The sequence below is a fragment of the Panonychus citri genome, unplaced genomic scaffold, assembly GCF_014898815.1.
Source record: "Panonychus citri isolate SS breed McGregor unplaced genomic scaffold, ASM1489881v1 Contig00011, whole genome shotgun sequence".
NCBI lineage: Eukaryota > Metazoa > Arthropoda > Arachnida > Trombidiformes > Tetranychidae > Panonychus > Panonychus citri.
In genome coordinates, this window is record NW_026515416.1 from 289,459 (window position 1) to 309,503 (window position 20,045).

The following is a 20,045-nucleotide window of genomic DNA, read 5'->3' on the forward strand; positions in this document are numbered from 1 at the left end:
AATTGTTGTTTAATATTTATTTTATTGCCAGTTAACATCATATTATTGTCTTTCCATTGACTAGATGATAATTAAGTACATAGACATTTGGGAATACATATTGATGAGATTTCCAATCAATTGGATTGACATTGATTAATTATCGATATTTTTTTTTGTCTTATCCTCAGGATAAAGTTTTCATCGTGTAAATAGTGACAAAGTGTGTAAATTAATGGGTGTGTATGCATATGAAAAAAATGGGTGGAGGCGGAAGAGGAAATTAGCTGTAAACAATAAGTATTATGACAAAAAAAAAGAGACATAGAAAAAGAAACAACAACAAAACAAATATTAAAATAATTTGATGATGTAATTATATTGGTTGATTAATATAATAAAATGAAAAGTGGAAAATCAATTGATTGATTGATTGTGATTTAAATTGAGGTAAAAATTTGTTATTTCAAAATGATTGTTGGGATAATTGTCAATTATTGTGAAAATGTATTCATTTCTTTGTATATACTTATCATTGTCACTGTTGTTGTTGTTGTTGTTGATTAACAAATTGTTACAGTTGATTGTTAACTTGGTTGTATGGGTGAAAATGTAATCGTCTTTGGTAATGCTATGTTTTAGATTATTAGGATTTAATTGTGATTAACTTGTGATAAGTTAATGGTTGTTTTTACTAATTGTGATTAACATTGATATGGATTTTATATTATTTTCAATCCAATAGTTTTCGTGGATATTGGATTGGCTGGGTTAATGTTACTGTATCTTAATTACCCTGAGAAAATTGGATTAATAGGTGTTGGTGTTTTGTTAGTGCTGATTTTCAATGTTAACACTGACATTTTTTTGATTATTTTGCACATCATGTAATTAGATTTGTTTTCATCTGGTTGATGTGAGAAGACAATCAAAAAAAGTTAATTACAACATTGGCAGTGATACTGATATTATAAGGATAATGAGCAAAAGAGGAAAAGGAAATGATGGATATAATGATAAATGGATAATGATGTAGTTTATATATGAGGTGGGATAGATTATTCACTTATTACCACGCCATTGTTTTCGTTGTTGTTAAATTAGTGTTGATTATGATGGTTTGATGGAAAGAGTAAGATGATTAAAAAAACGAAGTCATTTAAATTGTGCATTGTTAATCATCTCGATGAGCTGGACTTGAGGGTGAGGGCGAATCAGCTGATTGATTACCACTGGCTTGTTGACGAAGAACCTCTTGCATATGCATTAATTGTTCCTGCATACGACGAATCTGAAAGAGAAGATATCAAAATAGTGATTAGTTAAAATGAGAGAGAAATTAAAATTTGGAGAAATCAAATCTATCAGAATTAATTGATTTACCTCTTCCTCTTTCATTTGTAGTAATTTATCAGCAGGCATTAAGGTGTTTGAGTTGTTAGTACCGGTGGAATTAGCTGCCTCGGCGTTAGCTGATGAAATGCTGGCTCGAACAGGTATTGGACTAAAGAGTTTAGAAAGTGGAGAAAGTAACAACGAAAACGTCAATGAAAAGATAAAATCGATTGAGAAAAAAAATTCGAGTTTAAAGTATTCTAAATATTCTAAATATAAGAATCTTGTCGAGTTCATGATAATACCTTATAGATCCACTTCCGAGTTTAGTTAAATAAAGAGCTCGATAATTTTCATACAAAACTTCATTGGTTACGTCTTTGAGATCTTGCATGTGAAGACTTTAAAATGATGAAGATACCAAATCATGTTGATTGTATTGTTATCCATGAGAGAGAAAGACATCAATGAGTGTAGGAGAGAATGAAAAAAAATGATGAGAAAATGAGTTACAATGAAAAAGAATCGAATCGATTTTATCATGGAAATTAGGAAGATAATATTGAAAAGGTAGAAGGAATTAAATAGAAGAGATTTTTTTCTCTTCAACTTTTCTTATCATTCAATCATAATAAAGATTGAAGGAGTTAAAGAGGAAGGATGTGGAATACCAAGGAAGATGAAGATAATGATGATGACGATAAAAAATTGCCGGACGATAGAGAGAGAGAGAGAGAGAGAGAGAGAGAGAGAGAGAGAGAGCGAGGATGTGAAGAATAGGATAAAAAAGGATATGGAAAAGAAACGAACAGGAAATATATGGATAACCTTAGACAGGGAGGATAAAAGACATTTCGTTAAGATGGTGAAAGGAAAGAGATGATGATGATAATTCTCAAGTTAAAAGTAAAAGTCTAGATAATATTAATGACGATGAAGATGATAAGTAATTAAGGTAAAAGTTGGTTGCTCTAATTTGGGTGATAAGGTTTTTACACCTAAAGCATTAATTATTTTCAATTATCATCCTTTCATTGTCTTTTATTGGCAATTAATTAATAAATAAGTGGGTGAGATTATATTATAGACTTGGAATAAGAGAGAAAGGGAGTGAGATAGTGAGAGGGATATGATATTATTTACCTCAGGAATGTCTTTAATTTAACATAATCAGAAAATTGTTCATCCTGAATATCAATTGAACCCCATGGATAAACTCGACCTCGAGTTCTCCGTCCATTGATCTCAATCGGAGTGGTACTTCCAACAACCGCAAACGGAATGCTCTCCTTTAAATGGACAATTAAAACATAACAATTAAGGTAAAAAATTATTCAATTAAAAATTACTATGTGAAACTTAATCTTGGTTGTGATTATTGATTGTTGAAGGCAACCAAAAATCCGATACCAAGTAAACAATTTAATGTTTGACATTTTCATCAACTGATCAACATTTTCTAATTAAAAGTATAATAATTATGGTAAAGGAAAGATTAAGATGATACTAAGTTACTCTCTCCTTATTGTTTTACCAATAATGTAGTAGTCTTATTGTCAACTTACTTTAATCTCCTTATCTTTTCGTCTGAAATCTTCATCTTCATCACTGTCACATTCAGGAATACGGAAGATGTTGATTCCATGATCATCCAACTCTTTCAGAACCTGTTGACAAAACGTTAAGAAAAGAAAGTGAGACTCTTTAATTAATTTCTCAATCAATTATCAAATCAAATTGACTGTCAAAACAATAACATATCAACAGCTGATAAAGTTAACGGAACAAAAAAGCAACAAGAAAGTGACAGAGAGAGAGAGAGAGAGAGAGAGAGAGAGAGAGAGAGAGAGAGAGAGAGAGATGATGATGATGATGATGATGATGATGATTGTTTACCTTTTTCTTGAAGAGGTGTAACTCGGCGGGTCTGAATGAATCAGCTTTTGCAATTATGGGAACCAGGTTAACCTTCTGGTGAATCCTTTTCATGAACTGAATATCTAATTGGCTCAGTCTATGGAGAGATAACATTACAGGGTAAATAATGGCAATCATAATAACGATAATCATGATTATGTAACGATAATCATATTAAGGTAAACAATCAGTGCACAACCAACAAAAAAAAATAATAAATGTGAAAGGCAAAAAGTAATTAGGTTTACGAATCAAAACAGTTGAATAGAAATTAAATTAAAATCATATTTACTATTTAATACTAACAATTTACTAATTCATCTCACTGTTTTCTCAATGATTATTAAACTAAGATTGTAAAATTATTTCACAATTGCTAATCAGTTTTAATTGTGCTAAAACATTATTATCAATTGTAACAATTAACTGTTTGATGTACGTGAGTTTTTCATCAATGGACTAACAATTTAGATTGAAATTGACTAAAGAATAGCAATTGTTTGATTCTTATGGTTTTATCTGAACAATTGAAATGAATTGATTTTAATCATGAATTGGATTAAAAATGGTTGATTAAAGTGGATCTTGTTTTCTCATTGTTGTTTGATTGTCTTTAATTGTTTATCGTTAACAATATGAAAATTTAACTAAATCATTGTTATATTAATGTTACTTTGTCTTTTATATTATTTTCAGCTCAAGATGATGAGGATGATAACATACAAGAGACAACAATATACACCTTCATGATTGTTGATTCTAATTAAGTTAATCAATTTTGGTAGGAATCAAATCTTCAAGGGATCTCGATTGCATTTCTAATTAGCTTAATGAATCTTATCTTAGATATTAACCAGTTACCAGGATGACAGAGGAAAAAAAACAAAAGAAGACAAAAAAGAGTAAAATAAAGAGGAGGATGAGAGATGTAAATATAATGGGAAGATTGTAAAGACAAGGAGATAAGTAGATGAAGTAATAAAGGATGAAGAAAAATAGATGATGAAGATAAACTTGTGGATTAGCCTGAGGGAGTTAATAAAGACTTTAATAAAAGTTGAAAGAATAGAAATAATCTAGTAAAAAATATCAAGAAAAATATAAAGATGAAGATCAATTTCATCGCATATTTTTTTGTCAAGCATCACTTGAGGTCATAAAGAAACCATCTTCATCTTCATCTTCATCTTTTCATAATTCAGCATATTTTTGAGAGAAAGAGAGAGAGAGAAGGTACAAAATAATAGTATCATTTTCATCAACTAAGAATTAAATTCTGATAAAATCACTTGAATGTGAAGATGAAAATTTAATCTAAGCAAAAATAATAAGGTGAAAGTTTCAAATTGAAATGATGAGTCGGGAATCAGATGATATCATCATGATTTCTTGATGATGATGATTAACTGGATGGATTAAATATGTTAATTAAATAGAGGGAAAAAAAGTCAATTAGTTTAAAAATGTTTTACTATTATCATTTACTAATCAATAGACGATATTAGCTACTTGATATACACAAGAAAATAGGAAGTGGGAGGATGAACAGGAAAAATAAAGGTTATCATCATGTTATTTATATTTGAATGAGTTCTTATTGTTCTGGTTTTCTGATTATTCTTGCTCATTTTGTTTCAAGGACTCTTAATATATGTTTACCATCATGTATCATCAATTGGATGTATAACCATTATTACAATCAACATCAAACAAACCAATCAACCGAGACAATGCTAATAATAACATCATCCTCATCAACAACAACAACAAAGTCTTCAAATTATTATTCCAGCATCTCTAATGTAACTCAATAGGAATCTCGGGCATCTCTCTTTGTCTATTCGCATCTTCAACCTTATTATTGCTTTCAAATCGACTGATGATTCTTTCATTGATCATCTTTATCTTCATCATCATCATCATCATCTACCTTCTTTGTAAGTTACTTAGCCTTTTTTGATGAAATCAAATCTCTTTGATATTACATTTACTCATTCGTTAGTTAAGTTAACTGATAAACAGATTGTTCCGTTCCCAGTGAATATATATCGATAACATTTTCATTAGATTGATCATCATTACCATCTATCCATCTTTATCATCATCATCATCAACTTTTTATCCTTTTGCATCTTGTTTAACTTGATACAAAACAAATTTCAACAATCCCTGAGGAAACATGAGATCAACTTGAGTAGAAATATGGTCAACATGAGTGTCCATTTGATTATGATATCCAAAAGTGACCATGTAACATTGTATATTTACCTGATGAAAATATTATCTAGAAACAAAATCCATCATCATGATAAGTTTAACTTGAAATTGATTCAATCTCAATGGTACAAAGTTTCATCAATAATTCAGGTGAATAACCAGAATGCTGAATAATCTCAATTTTTTTCTCACTAGCAAAATAAACTACTAGTATAACAGCACAATAACAACAATATTATCATTATTATTACCTTCATGATGATCATAATTATCGTCATGATGATCATGATTGATTCATGTTATTATTGTATGAAAAATTGCAACAAAAGATAAATATTCAAAGTTAGAAAGATGAGGGATCGGTTGAAATCGATTTTTTTTTCTTGCAAAAAAAAGAGGGCAAAAGTGATGAGGATGCTAACTAATAAAATTGGAATATGAAGATTGTCTATGAAGATAACTCACTCTTCCTTTTCATGGAGAATCTGAAATTGAATCAACATTGGAAGGAAAAACTTTTGTGATAATTGATATAACACCAACAAAACACATCATCATCATTATCATCATAAGGATGGGAACATCATATAGCTTCATCTTCATCAATTCATCTTCATCTTTTTTTTTCTTGAATGATGCAAAAAAAAGTCACAGAATGAACAAGAGAGAGAAGCACAAAAAAAAACTTGAAATGTCACCTTTTTTTGTGACTAAAGATGAGGAGCAAAATGATGATGATGATGATGTGGTTAACCTCAGATACACAATAATCTAGTGTAAATAAGTTTAACTCAGAAAATGAAATTGAAGTCGAATTGGAGTTCAGTGAATGAATTTGAATAGCCACTGGTCATCTCTCGGTTTATCCAGGATGTATCATCATCAAGAGTTATTTAGATTAATTTTTTCCTCTCTCTCTGACCTTCTTGGTGAAAATGAACAAGCATTAAGATAAAGTATGATAAACTATTGACATGTAAATCCATGTCACCATGATAAATCATGATAGATCACATATATTACATTCAAGTTAACATGAATAAATATAATAAATAATAATAAGATGAAGGTGATCATTATCATGACGAAAAAGGTATCACAACATATTGAACATTAACCATATTGATACTGAACTATCATCATCATCAAACAAAATCATTTGTAAAAGGGTTCACAGATTGAGTCTATTAATATTATTAAATTGGAACAATTTAAACTAATCAGAAATGATTAGATTAATTTCATGATCAACTAAAAGCAGCTATCACCATGATTGTAATGATGGTGAAGGAATCAACTTGATTAGGTGCAAAAAGTGATCATCTTGCTGATGTTTATGATGAAACATTTATTTCAATATCTGAAATCATCATCACAATGGTGATGATAAAATGAATACATGATTCATTGAGAATCACATTTATCTCATAAAAATATCAAAACAATAGGAAAAACATATGATCAATCATTTGAAATTTGAAAGATAAACAAGAAAAAAGCAAAATACAAATATCAACATGAATAAAACAGTATCAATATTAATTCAATTGTTTCAATATCTGCTAATACATTTTCGCTCTTTGAATCAAAATGAATATGTTTCAATCCTGGAAATAAAGTATTATTACAGGGGAGAAAATCTAATAACACTGAATAGTAATCATGAGAAAATGTGATTGAACATTGAGAAAAATTAATAAACAAAATATGAATTTGCAAAGGAATTCATGGTTATAGCGACTTGGTAAATTCCAAGTTCATGGCTGTATTATTAACGAATCACCAATTAGTTAAATCAGAGTCTAATTAGTGAATGAGAATTTACCTTTGATATTATTATTATTAATTACGAATGAATTTCCTAATGATGTATTTCAGTATAATTGTAACCATGGTAACAAATTCTGAGATCTAATTACAAGGAAAATTTTACATTCTTTTTTTTACCTTTTTGAATATTTCCATTCTGTTCTGAGGTTATTCTGAATAACTAGAACACAAATTATGTTATCATCAACTATAAACTCCATGTCATCTATTGGTAAATAGTAATCAATCATTTTCACCCTGAAAAAAAACAATTTTATCATCATCTTCATCTCTAGTATAACTTTTACAAGATAATTTTATCAAGTCAATACATTACAAGTTATCAGCTGATATCAAAACAATAATAAACAAGAAATTATATATCATATTGATGTAATTGTGAAATTTTTTTCTCCTCTCTAGTGATAATAATGTTACTTGTGGTTTATATGAGATGAGGATGACAAAAGGATAAATTTTGACGATGAGAGTTACAATTGTGACCATAAAATCAAACTGCAACTTTAAATCTGATAAAATGATTATGTTACATAGGAATTTTTTTTTCTCATTCTTTTCACAATAAAACATCAATAATATTTCAAGGGAAAAATAACTGATTCCAACATTTTACTTGTCAACTTGTTATTTCATTTTCAAAGTAAGTGGTCAACATATTACACTAGACACAATCATCATCATCAAGATTATCACCATCATCATCAGAACTATCATCAATTTTGAAAGTCACAACCAAACTGACCAAAGGACAGTTTAAATAAATAGGGTGGGAAGGGAAATACGATTTCTTTTGAGAAGGTGAAAAAGTTATCAGATCAATGATTTAAAAATCATAGACTATTCAAAGTCAATGATAATCCATGATCAAAATTGACCTACAATTTAGCAAAGAGTTGAGATAATCATAAATGTTATTTTTAAATCTTTCAAACCTTGAATTCAATTCTTAAAGTAATCTAAATTGTCCCTGAGTATCATGAGATCATCATCATCATCATTATCATGAAACATCAGCATCCTTTGATCATCACCATCACCATTATCATCATCATCAAGTAAGCAACACAGAAAATAGTTAAGTAACTGAACTAAATGTTGTTGGTACTCTGATAACAATCAACGAAATGCTGATGATATTGTAACTCATAAACTCTTACATATAACTGTAAATTCAGTTTGCTATTGTTATTATTGTTATATTGTTTTGACAAACAAACAATTGACTTACTTTTCTGTCAATGATAAAAACAACAACAATGTAATAATAACATGGGAATGATAAAAGTTTCATGGAGGAAAAAATATAAACTTAGAGTTACTTTTGAAACTACTAAAGCCCATAGACTGTAAATAATAAAATAAAATATCAAACTGAGTGTCCACTATGCTCATAGTGACCATTTAATGTTTAAACCGTTGGACAATAATAGTAATATCAATGACGATAATAACAATTACATTTCTTCAAGTAATAAAAAATATAACAGAAAAAAAAATTCTTACTGATTGTAGTGATTGTAGCAATTAACTTATACCAAATTGTTAATATACTGTTAGTTTAAGTAGATTATGCTTGCTTATTGAATTATTGGTAAAAATATTAATAGTTGAATGGTAACAATTAATAAATTGCTGATTATTGGAAACACAAAAAAAGATTTTAAATTTTAAATGATCATAATTTTGTTGAATTATTTCATTTGAATTTTAGTTTTTCTCAATGCAAAAATTAGTTAGCAAAACATTTACTTTATTATTTTAAATTTCCGCAATTTAGTAATTGTAATTATATTAATAGTTTGAAGAAAGACCCATTATTGAACATTTTTGTTGGCAAATTTTACAAAAATTTAATTCCAATTATCATTATCATTATCCAAGATCTTTAATTATGATAACTCACTAAGATCATGTTAATGATAATATTCAGAAGTGTTTTTTTTTCATCATCTATGAAAATTACATGATGAAAAAAACACACACAGGGAGATCATCAAAAGCATTTACAGTTAATGATGATAAACAAAATACACTAACTATTCATTAATTCAGTTCAATGTTCACATCTAATTGTCAGAAAGTATTTTAAGAATCATGTAATCAGATAGAAGAGAAAGAGAGAGAGAGAGACAGAGAGTGTTTTTTGTTACGATATCACATGAAAAAGTTCAAGAGATTTTATTGTAATGGAAAAGAAAGAAAAGGAGAGGATAAGAGGGAGTTGGGAGAGAGAGAGAGAGAGTAAATGATACCATGTAATAGAAGTAGTTAACACCATGTAAAACACAAGGAGAGATTGAGTGAGTGAGAGGTGAAGGGAATTTGGATGAACAAAAAGCTTTTTAAGATGAATTAAGACAATTATTTGATAAATGGGTTCGAATAAAAATAACACCAAGAATCAGGGGATGAAATTAAATTCAGATGAAACTATGAATTCAATTGTGAATCAACTGATAACAACAAGAAGTAACATCATCATCTTTACTTCCTCCTCCTCCTCATTGTCATCACAATGTTTTTTCAACTTTTACACACAAGGAATAAAAAAAAATGAATATATTATTATATGATAATCACAATGGTTGCAAACATGAAATGCAAAAAAATTTAGGAAATGAAATGTTGGAGTAAAGGGAAAAAGTTCAGAATTTTTTTCTTTCTGGAATAACGGTAAAAGTTTTTTTTCTCTGAGAAAAAAAAGATGAGGATGATGAAGATGAAGATGATGATGATGATGAAAGTGAATTTTAAATAATATGAATGTGTGTATGTGTTTATATGTAAGATGTAAAAAGGATTGTGATAAATTGTATCGTGATTTTGAGGGAAAAAGTTTCATTACTCACAAGAGATAGATACAGAATCGATAATCGATTGTGAACATTTTCTAGCACTTTTCTTTTTCTCATATTATTATTATTTATCTACATCAGGGAAAAGACGAATCAGTGTTTATCTTTTCGTCCAAATAATCATCTAAATAATTGTGTCTGTGTATGAATATATTACATGGATGTGTATCTCAATAGTTGGCTGAACACTTTTACATGAAATAATTTTGTGATTTTGGAGGATTTTCATTTCAATTATTATCATCATTCAAGGTATAAATACACAATAGGCTTGGGTATTGAAAAGATTGATTTAATTCAGATTCAGCATTGAATAACAATTATCATCGTCACATTTTATATTCATGTCTACTTGAGCTTTTTAAATCCATTCAAATCAATTGTATTTCTAACATTAAGTGGGTAAGTTTTTTATTATTATTACAACGAGCTCTTCATTTTTGATTCAACTTTTTTTTTACCAATTACCTAATTGTGGGTAAGAATATCATGAAATCTCATGTAGAGTTTTAGTTTAATAGTTGTGATTGATTCCTGGATGGTTTGATTTTTCATTCCTAACAGGACTAAATGTTTGATATGTAATAAAATGTAATATATAAAATCCAATGAACATTTTAAATTCTGATATTCAGACAGTGAAAAAGAGCGAGAGAGTGAGTTAGTGAGAGAGGCAATAAAATGATAACATAAAAAGAAAAAAACATTTTAGAAATAGAAAATTCTGAATTTCGAAACTCAATTCAACAATTGATCATCATGAAGAGAGAGAGAGAGAGAAATAGTTCCAGGAAATAGTTTCAAATTGATTACGGAAATAGGTTGAAAATTTCATAAGTAAAATAGCAATGGAAAAGGTAAAATGGTGAATTTCAGGGTGAATACAAGATTGAAATGTGATTACACATTTGGAATAGGATAAAAAAAAGTTTTCTAGTATATTATCAGATAATAATAACAATAATATCAGGCTAATATTAAAGTTTATATAGCGTTTAGGTTTCTGGGTCTGATGTAATAATAATTGATAGATGGATAAAGGTCAGTGAAATGCAACTGACGGTCAAGCAAAAAAACATATTGATATTATTTGTGATCAGATGAATGGTCAAGATTTTTTCTCTCTTCATCTGACCCCTTAACTCTTATCAATACAAACAGCAAATATATTTGAAAGTGATATATTAAACAACTTGGATTTACAGAGATACACATATACACTATATATTGTAATCATAAATCACCATGTTGTTCAATACATGAGGTATGAATTCTATACACTGGTGATTATGTTTTCAGAAGACACATTCAATTAATTCTACCTTTTCATGATAATCATGATTCTCATCTAGAGGAAAATCATCTAAAGTAAATACTGTAAGTTGTTATGAAACTGACGATATATTTTCATATATCGATTTCAGGTCATCCGATGTTGATCTTGTTCTTTGATTATCTATCGAGAACTTTATTAGAGGGGAAAAAATAAAGTTCTGGCTGACACTTAACCATTATCATCCAATTTCCTTGATACTAGACAGAGATATCATCATTGGAATCAACATTTCTGATCGACCCAAGTGATAATCTCAACAAGATAAACTATTTGGAAATATGATCAGAATTTTCTGGTTCCTATTTATTCATCCTTTTCAAGAAAATTGTGACTCTTTCCTCCTCTCTCTTGTCTTTGATTCTGATTGAATTCAATGGCTAAAAAATCATGATGAGCAAATAAAAAGATAAGTAAACATGGTATTGGGAGAAAAGTGCTGACACTGAACTGAAATCAACTGAACTTTGATCTAAATGTTGGCTTAAAAACTCAATTGATGTAAATATAAGGACAAAGAACCATGAGCATCTTATATTAGGTAAGTAAAATCTTCGAGGTGGTAAAGTGATGATGATAAAAGTTCATTTCCATTGAGAGGGAAAGAAAAAAAAGAAAAAGATTCTAACCAGAATAAAAGTTCTGATTCTCAGTGTAACCAGAATTTTCTTGTTTCTATTTGTTAACCAAGTTTCAACAGAATTGGAAAGCAATTGTAGGATGTGTGTATGTGAGAGAGAAAGAGATATAAAGGTAAAAGTGATGAGGATAAAAGTAGAAAGATAGAAAACCTTTGAGACTCTAAAATGATCATCATGACACTGAAAAAGAAAATCAATGGATTCAGAAAGATTCTGATTGAAGGTAAAAGATTTTCAAATATCATGTAATCATGATCACTTTTTATGAGCATTACAAGAATCATGTAACATCAACAGAAAAGTTATTGACACTCAAGTACTAATAATAAAAAAAAACCAATCTAGTATTTGGGATATATGATAAAATTCAAATTCGTATGTATTAATATATAAAATCATGCTGATAGTTGAAATGAAACAAAAATCACAATGGTCAAAATTAGACCTTAAAGTTAATAACAATCTGAAACTGATTAGTTTGAGCTAGTTATTATTATGAGTGTAATTGTGATGATAAGTTGATAATTTGAGGAAATTACTTTCTAATACCTCAGCTTATATTTAATGGATTAAGATTCAATTAAATTAGATTTGATTGTAACGGGCAATCGATTAACAATTATATCAGAATCAAAATAGAGTTTGAGATAAGAAAAAAAAATCTCCTTGATTGATTGAATGAGGTTCTGAGTTGTATTGAAATTAAATTGGGAATTGGAGGTTAAATTGTTGTTGTTATTATTGTCAAACTAATAATGTTGATATCAAAATTGTAGTAACAGGTAATAAAAAAAATAATATCATCAATGGGCAGATATTTTTTTTATTGTTACTGGTCAGTTTTGTAAGTGAAATAAACAAGGAAAAGGTCAAGATAAATCAGTTTCTAATAAGGTATTTTTTTTGATAAACTCCAAGTGGAAATCGCATCAATTTTTACAGAATCAAAAGAGAAAAGAAAATTCTGAACCAATTATCTGTTTCTCTGAACAATAATCTTCATGGTTCAATAATGATCATGATGAAAATTTATCAATTACCAACAAACAACAAGTCACCATTGACGATAATATTTTCATCTTCAGTAACAATGGATTCCAAATACATCATCATGCTGATACTTAATAGTAAAGTTCAGTGAATCAGTATTTCTTCAGGGTAATAGGTTGTTGTTCATTTATTTTTTTTTTCTCTTCCTATCATGATGATTAGTTGATTTTAATGTTAATTTCCATTCACTTGATGCTAATGAAACGTAAATAAATAATTTTATAATCATGGGAATGATTATTTAGGAACAAAACAAATTAAAGATTCAAATTTAATCCTTAATTTTTTCCAATCTCAGATTCTTAATGTGACTTTAACTTTTAATCTATCAGATAGTTGGAAGGCTAATTAAAAGTACCAATCAAGTAGTAATCCTGTTATTCAATAAAATTACAGATTGAAATTCAAGTTTCATCATGTATTATAAACCAATCGGTAACAATTAGTTAATCTAGTTCACTGTTGACTAATTAAAACAGAAACCAAGTTATGATCATTTGGTTTACAATTCAAACTAATCAAACTTTTCATTGGTTTCTCATTGCATTTTATTTTGTATTATAATCATTTGAGATTAGTAAAGAAAAATTAAATCCTATCGGATTAAACGAGCTGAAAGAAAGTAAAGAAAATGTTGAACAGATTAAGCTAAAAGTTAGAGTATAAAAGTTTAATCATAATCACAATTAAATGGTTAATATTTAATGTAAATTATTGGTTGTGGCTTAATTTTTACGGATCATCTCATCATTTGATATAATCTTTTTGGTGTGTAGTTTTTTTTAATCATTTATATTAGTATTCATTGGATGACGATCATCAATGATAAATAACGTGAATGATAATCATGGTGTAGAATCAGATTAATATATAACACAGTGAACAAGAATCAATTGTAATTGAATTGAATGATGAACATTTTCTGATCCTTACTATTCAATATAATTGGATCTTATTTATATGTATTATCATTACATGTAATATATTTGAATTAGCTTTTCATTGTTGAACATCACCATCATCTACCTTGACTTTATCATCTTCAACGACACATGATGATAACAAAATCTAATACTGTTTAACAGTATATATAATAATAATAAGAGATGATGATGATGATGATGATAATAATAATGATTCAATATTCTGGTTGTCGTTTGAATCAGAATTATAATCATCATTAAATTGGTGAATAAAGGAAATAATAAGAAGATAAAGGAAAAACCAATGTTAAAGTTACCTGAATAATAGTAATAATCAGCGATAATAATCATAACCATGCAAGTAATAAATAAATTGAAAACTGAGCATAATGATAATCAAATTGTCAAATCATTGATTATGAATGGTCAGTAAAAGTTATGGTGTATTCATTATCTCAATTAGTTGATTTACTAATGGAAATGGGATTAATATTTGAGAAGCTTTTTTCAGGGTAAAAATCTAATCAATAGTAAATCCAAATGAGAAAACAAAGTTTCCAAGATCAAGTTCATTATCATTATTGATTTTCATTTTGATATCGACAATTAGTTTAAAATCAATCATTATGATAATAGTAACAAAGTATCATATTAAATCAATATAAATATTGTAATCATTATATAATCATTACCATCGCCAAGTTATATTGAAGGAATTCAGTTGTAATGGAAATAAGGAAATGATGTATCAGATATTAGAGTGAATTTTTTTTCTACTAGAGAAATAGTAGATGAGAAAGAAAACAAAAGATGATATATAGATGATAATGATAAGAGATAGACTATTTAATATTATATTAAAAAAAACTCAGAGAATCACAGGGAGTGACGAAATTGACAGAACTATTTTCGAAGTGAAAATGAAGTTAACGTTGAAATAGTAACAATAACAATGATAAAAAAAAGTGTATTTGGTTGATATTATGTGCTTCGAATTGACAAAATGTTCAATTTATATTCTGATGATCATCATGATCATCATGATGAAGAAAAAGTATCAACATTTTACGATCACATGGACATTTCCAATGGTTATTCAATTGAATATACTTAGTTTTCTCATTCTCTTTTCTTTTTCCTCTATGTTGAGCAAATCAAATATCCTTTTCAAATGATGGTCATAATAATGTTCATATTTAGGTGGACACACATTGGGAGAGAGAGAGAGAGAGAGAGAGAGAGAGCCAAAAGAAAGGATATGAGATGATAAGCACAAAGTCATTTTATCACAATGGGAGCTAAGATGATGGAAAAGATGACAATTTTTTTCTCTTCTTCTTATCATCATAATAGAAAGTTCAGATTCCATTGAAAATGAAGAGTAGGTGATGATAAAAGGTGAAAGGAGTTAAATTATGATCTCGATTAAATTGAATGGTTATTATATTGTATTTAGAGTTTACTTTTGCTGATTCTCATGATCATCAGCTGAGTTAAGCATTTCAATGTTTTCCACCAGAATTTTATCACCACGAAATTTGAAACTTTTTACCACTTTCACTCCATGTCCAAGATGACTGTTCATCAGGGTGTAATATTATTCTGATTGTGATTGCTTTTCCTAACTTCCTTCATTCACCATTATCATAAGACTTATATAAATATCAATTCTGTTTGTAACTATTATTTTTCAGGTTGGTAATAAATTTTTGGAAACAAAAAAATTGGATCATGATTAACTAGGTTACTGAACAATTGATCATGATAATCAATTTTTTTTATAGCTATATTGTTTAAGTGAATTGTTGCTGTTGTTGATGATGATGATAAAACATCACCAATGAAAATGAATAGTCTCATTAGTTGGGGAGAGGGAATTGAAAAGTTTGATTAATTTTCAAGTGAAAACTGATCAGTCAAATTTGAGATACACTTAGAAATACACAATTAACGATCCAGAGAAATTTGATTGATTGTGTTGATGAAGATGATGATAAGTTGGAAATACACAATTGATGATATAAAAACAATGAATGAGAGTATTATCAATGTTATAAGGAAGGAAACTTGAATAATCTCCTTTTCTTTCAAGTAACAATAATCAAGTCAAAAAGAAATTCTCTCTCTCTCCTTTTTTCTTAATGAATATGATTAACTTTGAGTGAGTAATTTTTATATCAATGAAACAGGGAGGTGAGAATTATCATATTATCATAATATAGTATTAATAATAATTTAGATTTGGGAATAAATTCGATAAATAATGATAATGATTATGTTAATGATAATGGAAGAAGAAAATTAATAATCAAGACGAAGAAAAAAAGGAAAAGGAAATCAATCAAAAAACATTGTATCCGTTTCAATTCATTCTTTATGAATGAGTTGAAATTTGCAATAATTTTACACTTTGGTTAAACTGAATGTTCAAAATTTCAATGATAGTTAATTGTAGCTACGGAAATAGTTATTAATTGTTATCATTCAATTTTTTGTCCTTCTCTTGATTCAATTACAACAAAGACTCGACACTTGATTGACCATTGAAATGGTTTAATTAATTAAACGAAAAGGCAATTATTATTAACCAGATAATGTTGAACATATTGAAATCAAATATAATTAATTAAATTCGGTTAAAAATTAGATAATGAAAAAAGTGTTTACGTTTTTAACCGACACATGAGTGACATCTATTGGGGAAATTGTTACTTATTCCTTTTTCTAATTCAATTTGATTTGACATGATTGATTTGATTTCGATTAAATTATGATTAAAGGTATACTATGTTATTTTAGAAAAGGTAATTAAGTTTTCTTTTTCATAGGATATGCTTTTATCTAATCAGATGTATTGATTTAAATGTCAGGTAAAAGTTAAGGTTGTGTTTGAATTAGAAATGAGATTAAGTTTATTTTGTTTAAATGTATAATCATCAACAAATTAATCTTAATCTAGGAAGTGGGTTTGTGAGTAAATCATCATTAGGTTAAGGTTTTTGCTTTCCTCAGGTAGGCTGAAAAACCTGAACCAGGTAAAAGGGGGGAAATGATGATGTATGACAACATCCGTAAGGTAAAAGTTAAAGTAGATTCATCAAAATGAATGAGACATTAGGAAACTGATGATAATGATGATTAAAATAACACATTAAACTTAATTACTTTGGTAATGCATATACACCTAAGTAACTTATTGGTGACCTTAATTTAAGGATTTTTTTTCTGTTACAATTAACAATCATGAGAGATTCAATAGGAAATAATTTACTATTTGTGGTTGAATGAATCAAGAAAAGTTTTGATTTGGTTTTCTGTTTCACTTAATCATTATATTACTTCAAGTAATTACTGATTGTATCTAATTGTTGTTGATTATTAGACAATTAACTTCATCACTTTTCTGGCCATTTTCATTTTATGAATGGTAATGTTTAAAAGTGATTTAAATTAATCATATTATTAATATTTGAAGAGTTATGTATCAAAAGGTAAACCTTCATTAAGAAATTAATTACATATCAATCAATTCATAGATTATGATGATTATAATTAAGCTTTTTTTAAGTTTCTCTTATTATTGTTGTTGTTGTTGTTAAGCCAATTAGTTTCATCTTAATTTATTCATAGGATTGATTAATGATTAAGTTTGTTTGATTTGATTTGTTAATCATCATAATCATGATGATTATTGATCATCAATCAAATGCTTAATATTTGTGTTAGTTTAGTTTAATTTGTTGTAAATGTAACTAGATGATCATCATCAATGGTAATCATTAACTGTTAATTCAATAGATTAATTTTTTTTGTAAATATTGTCCTTATTTTTGAATTGTTTATGTTTGAGTCTTACTGATCATTTAGAGGATAATTAATTTAGGGAATTACTTTAATTGTGGATTAGGGCAACTTTGATTTTGCAATCAAAATTGGAATCATTATTAATGGTATATCAACATCATTAGCTACCTGATTGTCAAGTTTTCAACTGTAATCAGTTTTGTATAATTGTTTTCGTGATACAATTAATAAGATGAAATCGGATCAAATTAAGTTCATAATTTGATGATCTACATGAAAAAAATTGTAACCTTTAAATACCCAATTAAAAAAAAACTGAAATGATATTGGAATCTTAATTTTGTTTTTTTTCTTGCTTTCCTAGCTGATGGCAGTAATAATTAATTTCCACTGCTGATTGCTGATGATATATTAAATCATGATACCAGATTGAAAATATACTCAGATAATGATAATAATTAATGTCTTCAAGATGTATGTCAATGGGTTGGGAAATTGAGTTATATAAGAGAAAAAAGAAGAAAAAATCAACTGGTAATATGATGATAGATATGAAAAGATTTAGGAAAACGTGATTTATGGTAACGCAATTAGTTATGGGTAACTTTTTGTTGGATAAACTTGATCAGTGATCTTGATTGTAACCATTTTAGTTTTTGCCTTTTCTTGATATATCAAAGATTTTAAGGATTTTAGAGATTAAAATAAGTTAATCAAAACTCACCCTCGACCAATTGGTGATATAAAGTACAAGCAACAGTGAACACGGTTGTCGATTATGTTTTTACGATTCAATCCTGATTCATCTTTGAAATATTGATCATATTGTTCATCGATGAAACCTTCGATAGCGTCAAAACTGTTCTCGGTGTCAAGAGCATCGGCAAAACCTGGAGTATCGACAATTGTAACTTTGAGTTTAATTCCTTTCTCAATGATGTCCAATTGTTTCTTTTCAACGGCCATGGTTCGGTTAAGCAATTGTTCAACAGGTATATTGACCCTATCTCTGTATAAATCAGCCAAGAAGAGACAATTGATTAAAGTAGATTTACCCAAACCGGATTCACCTGAAAGAAAAAGGGGAAAAAGAGATAGAGAAAAGATTAGAAAATATTAGAAAATATTGCCAATTCAATCAAATTGTAAGGAAAAAGTAACGAGATTTTTTTTCCTCTCTCATAAGTTAAGATAGTTAATCAGTTAGATTTGTTACATATGAAATATTAGACTAATTAGAATTGATTCTAATCTAATATTATACAGAAAATAAGAAGGAAGATAAAGACTGTTAAGAAAAGAATGAGTTTGACTAGAGACATTTAAATTTGAATCGCGAATGTTACAATCACAATTTGGAATAAATTGATTGATTGATGATCAACGTCAGTAATTAATAAGACAAAAGGATGAAGCCAATATGAATTTGATCAGTTGCTTTTTTTCATTCTTTCGGTTGGAATTGCTGTTTAATGGTAAGATAAACAAAAAGAAAAGAACATACCAACAACCATGATGGTAAAGTCGAATCCTTTTTTAGCATATTTACGATGTAAATGGTGTGGAAGAGTAGCGAACCCAATCTCAGAACCCTAGTAAAAGAAGAGGAAAAAAAACAATTAGAAAATAAATTAATTAGTAAAGCAAAAGACCGCAACCGAATACAGATCATTGGCTTTTCTACCGTTATACTTACAACTCCGGGCATCTTGTTGACACTGAATTTAAATAATCACCGAAGAACAAAGAGTATAAAACGAGATTTAAAGTAAATTGAATGGAATTAAAATTCAAATAAAGTGAAAGAAAAACCAGAAAGTCCGAAAAAAAGTCAAAAAAGAAAAAGCAAAAAGAGAACAAAAAAAAAGAGGAATATGATTTTTCCGGTAAACAGATTTTTGAGAGACCAAAATGAACAAAGAGTTAAATTTGTTAATTGTTTTTCTCAACAAATTCACCAATTCGAGTAATCAATTGATTCACTAAAACCGAGGATGAAATGTAAGTAAAAAAGTTAAACAATTGAATCAATAACAAGTAATCAAGAGAGAGAGAAACAGATACACAAACTGAGAGTAATTAAGTTAATCAGTGAGAAAAGATAAACATTTAATGTTCATTGGGAGAAAAGAAAGAGAAAAAGAAAGAGAAGAGAAAACTG

At 28.1% G+C, this 20,045-nt stretch overlaps 1 protein-coding gene across 1 annotated transcript; it reads right to left on the reverse strand.

Annotated features, from left to right (window-relative positions):
- Positions 1-2: 2 nt before the first annotated feature.
- On the reverse strand, positions 3-19,982 carry LOC128390914 (septin-1-like). Its single transcript, XM_053350699.1, has 9 exons — positions 19,581-19,982; positions 19,389-19,476; positions 18,609-18,954; positions 3,211-3,328; positions 2,880-2,981; positions 2,458-2,603; positions 1,620-1,715; positions 1,363-1,483; positions 3-1,270 (listed from the first exon to the last, which is right to left on the reverse strand). The coding sequence occupies exons 1-9, from the start codon at positions 19,590-19,592 to the stop codon at positions 1,154-1,156; spliced, it is 1,146 nt and encodes a 381-aa protein (XP_053206674.1). The 5' UTR covers positions 19,593-19,982; the 3' UTR covers positions 3-1,153.
- Between the last annotated feature and the right edge of the window lie 63 nt (positions 19,983-20,045).

What these genes read in the sequence shown, in the direction of transcription:
- LOC128390914 (XM_053350699.1), bottom strand. An exon ending in TACACCTCTTCAAGAAAAAG is followed by an intron (nt 2,982 to 3,210) that starts GTAAACAATCAT and finishes TTTTGTCAACAG; the next exon opens with GTTCTGAAAGAGTTGGATGA. An exon ending in GAAAAGATAAGGAGATTAAA is followed by an intron (nt 2,604 to 2,879) that starts GTAAGTTGACAA and finishes GTCCATTTAAAG; the next exon opens with GAGAGCATTCCGTTTGCGGT.